The sequence below is a fragment of the Monopterus albus genome, unplaced genomic scaffold (assembly GCF_001952655.1).
Source record: "Monopterus albus unplaced genomic scaffold, M_albus_1.0 scaffold8.1, whole genome shotgun sequence".
Classification (NCBI taxonomy): Eukaryota; Metazoa; Chordata; class Actinopteri; order Synbranchiformes; family Synbranchidae; genus Monopterus; species Monopterus albus.
The window spans coordinates 3,147,915-3,156,953 of record NW_018127888.1 but is presented as its reverse complement, the minus strand read 5'-3'; the positions used below and the strand labels follow the sequence as shown (position 1 = coordinate 3,156,953).

The following is a 9,039-nucleotide window of genomic DNA, read 5'->3' as shown; positions in this document are numbered from 1 at the left end:
GAGGAATCAGGGACAGGAAAGAGGTAGGATGGACTGCGTATACACTCCTGTACACACACTCCTCACACATGTCAGTGGTTAGTGGTCTGTGGGCTGAGATGCATGGAGGGAGGAGGACGAGTGATGAAAGGCGGGCCTGTTTTTAATTCTGCTAGGAATTGCGTGAAGAGCCAATGCATCTCTTTTGAGCCTAGCAGTGAGAGAATTATTGAAAAATTTGTGAAAAGTTCGAACACAGTGACATGGCCCCTCACAGCGTCCCTAAAACTAGATACGGAAACCCAAACCACAGACTCAGTTTAGGTCCAGCTGAGTAACAGAGGCACTTAAACAAAAGCATACACAAGATGATGCTTGACTTTATTTTATTTTTTACTCTAAATACACATATCGATAAGCAAGCGCATCAGATGTTTAAATGTGTGATATCATTTTTACAGGACCTGTAATCCAATCCATTCATTTCCCCATATAAGTCACCCCTTCTCTGTCCGGCCCCATTTCCAGTCATGCTCTGTTTTGGCTCCTTGATGTGTGGATTTATAGTACATCCATATTTATATTGAACTGAGGCCCCGAGGTCATAAAAGTAACATTTCCTCAACAGGCTTGTACATCTGTCTTATTAATCCAACATTTCTCAACATCCTGTCCAGTCCCCCCATCTCGTCCAGTCTGTCTGCTTGACATTAAACTTCTCTCTCAATGTGAAACATGTTAAGGCAGTGCTATCCATATTTTTGCCCAGGGTTAAAGTGTGTGCTTGTGAGTGATTTGGAACTGGCTGTGTCCTTAATGGTTCCTGACTTTGTGACACTTTTGTGATTGCTGAATTAATCTTGAGGAGATTTTAATGTCCTAGAATCTGCTTCGCTCTTGGTACTCAGCTCATCGTTGTTTTGTATAAACTCAAGTGAAAAGTTCTTTTTAGCTGGAAACAAATAATCTAAATAAACAGTTACTCTGGTAACATGTCAGTGGCTTTTGTTTACAGTGGAATATGGTTTTATGTTAACTCACTTGACCTCTATATAACGTCTAACAATCCTGTGCAGGATCCAGATTTTGCTGAGGTGCTGACAGACCTGAACAGCCGCGAACTGTTCTGGTTATCTCGTGGCCAGCTGGAAATCGCCGTGGCGACTGAGGGTCAGGATCCTCGACAAATCTCTGGCTCCATCACCGGTAGAAAATCTTGTGACAGTAAGTGTCCGTGCGATCAAACACCTTTACATAGGTCGAATGGAAACTTATTTACCTCCACACGTTTCTTCTCTGCACATTGTTCCAGAGAGTTGGTACCCAGCACTGCAGCAGCAACAAACACAGAGGTTACTAAGAATGTGTTTTGTATTTGGGTTGTGCTAGTCTGTCTGTGGCTGTTTTTGTCCTTCTCCTCTATAAATACTTCTTTGTCTTTCTGTCTCCATCCTTTCAACTCTTATCACTGGGGAAAAACCATGTTTATAGGCCTTCTGTTTGACTTGGTTGCCCACCAAGACTCTGTATGCATGTTTGTCTGTGTGTTTGTGTGTAAGAGAGAGAGAGAGTGCGAGAGAGAGAGAGAGAGAGAGAGAGAGAGCTTACAGGAATGTTGTGGACAACCCAATCATCTGAAACTGTTAAAACATGCACACGTGGTCTTTTTATGGACATCAAGCTACATGGACCACTGAGCGTCAAGGTGTCAGACGCTCTGAAAGACGCATTCATTGTCTAACGCACAAAAAAAACATACAGACAAACAGACACAAATGTGTGCAAAGATGTCTTTTGGTAAAATCTTTACACACTCTGACACACTGGTGCTGCCAAGCTCACAGTCTGCTGGACGTCACACTCCATGCTGGTGTTCCAGTCCTATGATTAACAGCTTGACGTTATGCGTGAAGAATTCAAACCCAACACACTGTTCTGCCTCTCTCCCGCTCTTCTCTTTCCTGCTCTCCTTCTCTCAGTCTTTCAGTCTCTCCTCATGTCTCAATCCCGTCATCTGCTGTTGTCTTTGTGTATCTTCCGTGTCGTTCCTCCTCTTTGGCTTGTTTGTCTTCATGCCATTTTCTAAATATTTTCTCAGTACTTTGCACATTCTCCTGTTATTCATTTCCTACTGTCATCTCAGCTCAGTCTTTTTAAGCCATCTGCATTCAGCAATAGTTACCTCATTCTAAGGCTTAACCATGGGTGGGTTGTTTGTCACTGTGTCTGCGCCCTTGTATTACGTACATTATGGGGACTGAAATCTGTTAACACACTCATGTTGTGGGGACTCAGTCACTGCACAAGGAAATCACAGAATTTTAGGGCGCTAACGTGGTTTAAGGTTAGGGTTCACAAGGAAATCACAGAATTTTAGGGTGCTAACATGGTTTAAGGTTAGGGTCAGGGGTAGGGTTAGGGAAGTAGTGGTTATGGTTATGGCTAAAGTTAGGATAAGTCTACAGGAAATGAATATAAGTCAAGGTAAAGTCCCCGCAAGGAATGAAAACACAGCGTGAGTGTATGCTAGTGCAAGAGCATGTATGTTTTGGTCCCAAGATCTCACACACAATTACACAAGAAGACGTGCCTCTTCATCAGTCATTCAATTGAATCTGTCCCCTCAGTGACTCTTTCTCAGAGAAGGGCTGACACCAGGGGTATGTGCCCTTCGTGTCTGCGGCTGCAGAATGTGAGGGACTGTAACGTGCCCCCAACCAACACATTTTAACATGACAGAACTCATGGCCTCATCTCACGTGCCGTCGGGTTCTACTGTAGCTTAAGGGGGTGGGAACTCTGAGGGGAAAAGAGAGAGATTTAGACAAGTAATGTGAGTAGGAATTTAGGCTAAAGTGGATTTATGATATCTTTGTTTGGATCAGCTATTCAGAGTGTGATGTCCAGTGGTGATGCACTGACCCCGGGGAAGACAGGAGGCGTGGGCTCTGCCATCTTCAGCCTTCATGATAACGGCACACTGGACTACCAGGTATGGATATGCTCACTACCAGGAGGGAGATTGTTGGTTGTCAGTAGTTTTTAAGAATAATTATGATGTTATCTTGCATGTTTGAGTGGTAGGAGGACTTTACCCATTTCTCCTTACCCCCTTCTTCCAGGTTCAGGTTGCAGGTCTCACCAGCGATGTGGTTGGGCTCACTATTGAACTGAAGCCAAGGCGACGTAACAAGCGTTCTGTGCTGTATGACCTGACCCCAGAGTACAACAAGGCCACAGGCCGGGCGGTAGGTGGCTGGAGTCGCATGGAGGCCCGACATATCCACATGCTGCTGCAGAATGAACTCTTCATCAATGTGGCCACAGCACACAGCCAGGAGGGGGAGCTGAGGGGGCAGATCAAGGCTCTGCCGTACAGTGGCCTGGAAGCACCCAGACATGGTATAGATGGAAACAGGATGTGGAGTTGTGTTATAAATCTCTGCTGTACATAGACGATTCAGAAATCTGCTCTAACTTTATGTTTGACTTAATGTCTTCCTCCTCCAGAGCTGCCCACCCCTCTGGCTGGCCACTTTGTGTCTCCACCAGTAAGAACAAGTGCCTCTGGTCATGCCTGGGTGTCAGTGGACAGACAGTGCCACCTACATTACGAGATTGTTGTTGCGGGCCTCAGCAAGACTGACGACCTCACTGTGAACGCCCACCTCCAGGGACTGGCTGAGATCGGAGAGATAGACGACAGCAGCACTGCGCACAAGAGGCTGCTGACCGGCTTCTACGGATCACAGGTACATCAGTGTAGACACAAATGAAAACAATTAAATGCACACCTGTACACATACATAAAATGCATCTAGCTGAAACATACTCAGGTTGTTTTTCTTCACCTCTCTTCCTCTTTTCTAGGCTCAGGGAGTGTTAAAGGACATCAGTGTTGAATTACTACAACACCTGGACCAGGGAACAGCCTTCATCCAGGTCAGCACCAAGCTGAACCCTCTAGGAGAAATACGTGGGCGGGTATGTAAAAAATCCACAGAGACTTGTAATGAATACCAGTATTTGTTTTTCTAGTTGTTTTTTTTTTGAATGACTTTAGTTTTTTTCATCCAGTTTGAGGCAGTGTTAACTTTGATGACGGGCTGCAAATGAACCTTTAGCACTGTATTGGTTGACTGAGTGTGACAGTGGGTTTTGTTGTGAAAAGATGTAATGATAGATAAAAAAAAAAATTGAATTTTTTCCAAAATTGATGAATATTAGTATTGACCGGAGACCAGAAGTAGCTACACACAAAATGTGAATGGGAGCTGAAATCCATATTTATGTTAATGGTAAAGAGACTGGATAAACAATTTTGACGCTTATAAGCTATAAAGATATTTATTTCCAACTTTCAACTTTCATTTTTTTGCTGTTGTTGTTGTGCTTGTTTTATTTCCAAAAATGATCATGCTCTATTATCAGTATGAGTAGAGCAAAGTGATCCATAAACATTGAAAACTACAAGAGATGCAAAGTAGCTGAGTCTTTATGTGTCTGTTTGATTGATCACTTAGCGCTCACTAACCCAAGCAACACACACTTTCATTAGCAAATGATGTCTGAGTGGAGAGACTTTACTGGAAAGTAAATGTTTTATTGGGGTTCAGAAGCACAAAACAACACCAAAGAAACCTTTTGCACATACACATCTTTGTTTTTATCACTTACCGGGTCTTCACATAGACTGACATTCATTTCCTGAAGACTTACCCTGACCTTAAACATAGCTGCTACTCAGCTAACCTTATCCTCAACCAAACCTGGTCCTCTCCAGGTCCACGTGCCAAACAACTGTGATCTTGGGACTAGGGGGGAGGTGGAGGAGGCTGAGTTTGATGACCTCTTTGTGAAAGACCCAGAAGAACTGAAGAAAGACCCCCATACCTGCTTCTTTGAGAACCAGCACCATGCTCATGGCTCCCGCTGGACGCCCAGCTACGACAAGTGTTTCTCCTGCAGCTGCCAGGTAAAGACAAACACAATGGCAGCAATGAACTCAGCAGAGATGCAGTAAAATGTTAAAGTATGTTAGAGAAGCTGAGAAATAAATGTACTTGCGCTGCATGGAAGTGCATGTCAAATTCAATCCTCAACATATTTTTTGCTTCCTGTAGAAGCGAACAGTGATATGTGATCCAGTCATTTGTCCAGTGTTGACCTGCCCCCGAACCATTGAGCTTGATAGCAAGTGCTGCCTTGTCTGTGATGGTAAAATCCTCTGATTTATTTGATTGTACAGTACATGAGATCTATAAATGTGTTTAATATGATGTTTTATGGTGGATATGCTGATTTAAGATCCTGGTTTTTGGGTGAAGCCCTGAAGTACTCCCAATAGCAGTCACAAAGCTAAAAACTAATTCTGTTTTTATGTCTCAATTCCTTTTTCCTGTGCAGATAGGAATGATTCCAGAGACATGAAAGCTCCAGAGAGGATGGAAGAACATCCTGAAGGTTGGTAGCACCTCTCCTGCCTCTGACTTGGCTTGTACCTCCTTACCTTTCATTTTTTGGTTTATCCCTGAAGGTTTTGTGTCTTTTCTTTCTATATACAGTATCTCTGTGGTAAATTTCTGTTTCAGAAAAGGTTAACCCTGAATCATTCAAGCAATTTCTCCTCCACTCTTCTGAGTAAGCCTTTCCCCTCTTTTCCTTTTCAGGTTGCTACTTTGAAGGAGACCAGAAGATGCACGCTCCAGGGACCGCATGGCATCCCTTTGTACCTCCCTTTGGCTACATTAAATGTGCTGTCTGCACTTGCAAGGTAAATATACATCCATAAACTCACCCGCATCTGGCTGGATTTACTTTAAAAAAAGCTCTCAATGGGTCATTTGTCTTGTATTATACTCCAAAGAAACCGAGGCATAAATAAATTCCTTGGTTCTTTCTTGGGGAATGTTCAGCCATTTTAACTATTTGTGTGGAAAAGCAATAGGTCAGCTGCACTTTGTGTGCAAACTCCCCCCACCCCACACTAAATGCTACCTGTTCTTCATAGGGATCTACAGGTGAGGTGCACTGTGAGAAGGTGACATGTCCAGTGTTGACCTGCAGTCACCCTGTGAGACGTAATCCCTCTGACTGCTGTAAGGAGTGCCCAGAGGAAGAGAGGACTCCTACAGGCCTGGAGCATGGCGACATGATGCAAGCAGATGGCCCGAGGCACTGCAAATTTGGCAAGAACTATTACCAGAACAGCGACAACTGGCATCCCTGGGTCCCGCTGCTGGGGGAGATGAAGTGCATCACCTGCTGGTGTGATGTAAGTACTGTGTGAGCCAAGAAATACCACTCAAGTGCAAATATTGTAATTACTGTTTTACTGAAATATAAATACAGCTGTTGCTTATGAAAATTACTTGAAGGCAGCTAATTAAGAATTGATTAATTCAACTAAATGTTGATTTATGTTTTGGGGGAAGGAACCTTGATCTTTTCATTATTAAACCATGAATCAGAGTTCAAACTAAATTCTGCTGTATTTGTGCATAGTTTCTTTTATCTAATTAAAGTGTGAAGCTCATCTAATCAGGGGTGGACAAGGCACTCAGGTTGTTTACTTAAGTAAAAGTAGCAATACCACAGTAAAAATTCTCTGGTATAAGTAAAATTCCTGCATTCAATACATTACTTAAATAGAAGCACAGAAGTATTACCATTAAAATATACTTAAAGTTCTAAAAGTAGTAGTACTCATTAGATGCGCCACCAGAATGGCACATTTTACATTAGTGTATATTAGGAGCTCCTTTTAATTACCTTATATGACATTGTTTTAATGTTGTGCAACCTTAAATTTAATTCTTAACTATTTAATACTTAACATTGCGTGATTTATTATTTTATAGAATGAGGGCCACCCCATCCAAAATTTAGATCTAGATCCACCCCTGATTCTGACATTCCTGTCAAGGTGGAGGAGAATCTGTGGTCTGGAGGTTGAATGCATGGAGTGTTGCTCCCCTTCTCACTGTCGTACCTCCTTGTACATTTTGCCTCTCTTCACTAACCCACCATCCTCCTCTGTTATTCTCCACAGCATGGTGTGACAAAGTGTCAAAGGAAGCAATGCCCGCTACTGACCTGCTCCAACATCACCCGCAGAGAGGGCTCATGCTGTCCTGAATGTACTGGTGAGAAATTAATACACACACACACACACACACACACACACACACAGAAGGCATACAGTTGAATAAGTTGTCTTAGCTAACTGCTAATCTGGCTAAACACACTTATGTGCCTAGTTTTAACTGCAGCCCTTTCCTGTCTTATCATGATTCAAATGCTGTTTTAGATTTTTGTTCCATCCTGACAAGAAAAATGTTTTTATTTGAAGCCACTGAATATCAGCATAATGTCAAACACAACCCAGAGATCCCGCTACTTGGTTCCTAAATAGATATTTCTGTTTGCCGTAGATTCTAAAGAGGAAGACAATCTGATGATGAAAGTGCCAGACAAAAGACGAACCTGGAGACACTGATCTATGGAGACCTACCCAAAAACCCCAAACCCATCTTTACCTGTTTAACCTCCCAACTGGACCCAAACCCAGAGCTGCACACTGGGGTCTTCCTACCTGTCCTCCCTCCTCACCTCATACCCACCCTGTTATCAGCTTCAGGATTGTAATGAACAGAGAAGAGCGAAGACAAAGGCATGGCAAAACAGACTCATTAAGTGAAGGAATGATACAATGAAGAGGACCAACCAGACTTTACAAACCTGCTGCCTTTTGCTTCCTGTCTTCCATTTTTGGTGGAACTTTTTCTTCCTCTGTTTTTCAAAGCACCTCAAAAGGAGAAAACAGGTAGATGTAGCTGTGTAACGCAAGTGATCAACTGGATTCTTTTGCTGGTGTTGTTGAAAGAAGTCCAGCTGGATTTGAAATGTAAAGGTTGTGTTTCATTGACAGGACTTCATTCTGAAGTACAGCCATAGCTAATGTCACTCTCGCCGCCTTCACTGGATACAGTGAGGAAAGTGTTGCTTACATGTGTGTGAATGTGCATGTGTGTGAGCATGTGTGTGATTTAAAAAAAAAAGTTTTTAACCAGTAATGAATATGAGTGAACAGAAATACAGAACCACAGTAGCTTTAATGGGTGGCCACATATGTTGTTACCCAACTCTTCAGTCAGTCTGCAACTTATACTTCCCCTCAAATCAGTCACTCGGTCAGTCACACACTGTAGGCGTCAGGATCAGTTCTGTTTCACTGGATGAGCAGCGTGAACACATCTCACCTTGCCACCATTTCCCAGTGTAACACAAACATGAGCTTTGGCTTCACCTCCTGTTGGTCACATCACTTCTCTGCTTCAGTTGTTCCTATTTTTGTTTCAAATTAAATAATATTTTATGAGGTTTTCTTTTATCGATTTTGTTTAAGAATATGAAGCTGGTTTGTATTTTGTATTTATTGAATAATGTAGAGACAAAATAATAAAGGTGTTTGTTGGTAAAAGAGAGACTGCCTGTGGGTTTGTTTCACTTAATGATCCGCTCTCGCTCCCTTTTTGCATTTCTTCATTTTTCATCTCGACTCTTTGGTATTTCTCTTTTTTCTTTACTCAGTTTTTTCAAACATGGAGCTTTAACAAGCCAGACTGTCATGACCTAATCCTCTGCTTTTTGTTGCTCTTTCTCCATTGTTCCATCTCTGCTTCTTTACACTCTTCATTGATTCCCCTCTTCACATTTGTAACCTGATCCTCTGTTACTTTCTTTGTTTCAGCAACAACCCTCCACATATGAATGGCCAGAACTCTACATTTTTTTTAAATATTTTTTAAAGAAAAAGCACAATTGATTAAAATGAAAATTGATTTTTTTTTTTGTTGTCAGTTGACACTTTTATTTTATGGGAAGTTTGATATACATATATTTTTATGCCAAAATCTTAATTAATAAAGTAACTAAAGCTGTAAAATAAGTCCCATCACTACCTGACCAGCTAAAATTAGTTCCGAGGCCATTGTAAAACCTGGGAATGCAATGACAAGGTTACTTTGATAAGATTACTGAAAATCAGTGTGCCTACTT

At 42.1% G+C, this 9,039-nt stretch overlaps 1 protein-coding gene across 1 annotated transcript in view; it reads left to right on the top strand.

Moving 5' to 3' along the window:
* The window catches only part of chrd (chordin), a 16,555-nt gene extending 8,163 nt beyond the window's left edge, over positions 1-8,392 (top strand). Inside the window, exons 10-21 of the mRNA XM_020586945.1 lie at positions 1,056-1,203; positions 2,865-2,971; positions 3,102-3,381; positions 3,490-3,731; positions 3,850-3,963; positions 4,763-4,954; positions 5,103-5,196; positions 5,386-5,442; positions 5,649-5,752; positions 5,990-6,253; positions 7,031-7,124; positions 7,413-8,392. Coding sequence (XP_020442601.1) covers positions 1,056-1,203; positions 2,865-2,971; positions 3,102-3,381; positions 3,490-3,731; positions 3,850-3,963; positions 4,763-4,954; positions 5,103-5,196; positions 5,386-5,442; positions 5,649-5,752; positions 5,990-6,253; positions 7,031-7,124; positions 7,413-7,477 — 1,761 coding nt within the window. The 3' untranslated portion in view covers positions 7,478-8,392. The remainder of the gene's footprint in view (positions 1-1,055; positions 1,204-2,864; positions 2,972-3,101; positions 3,382-3,489; positions 3,732-3,849; positions 3,964-4,762; positions 4,955-5,102; positions 5,197-5,385; positions 5,443-5,648; positions 5,753-5,989; positions 6,254-7,030; positions 7,125-7,412) is intronic.
* Positions 8,393-9,039: the final 647 nt, after the last annotated feature.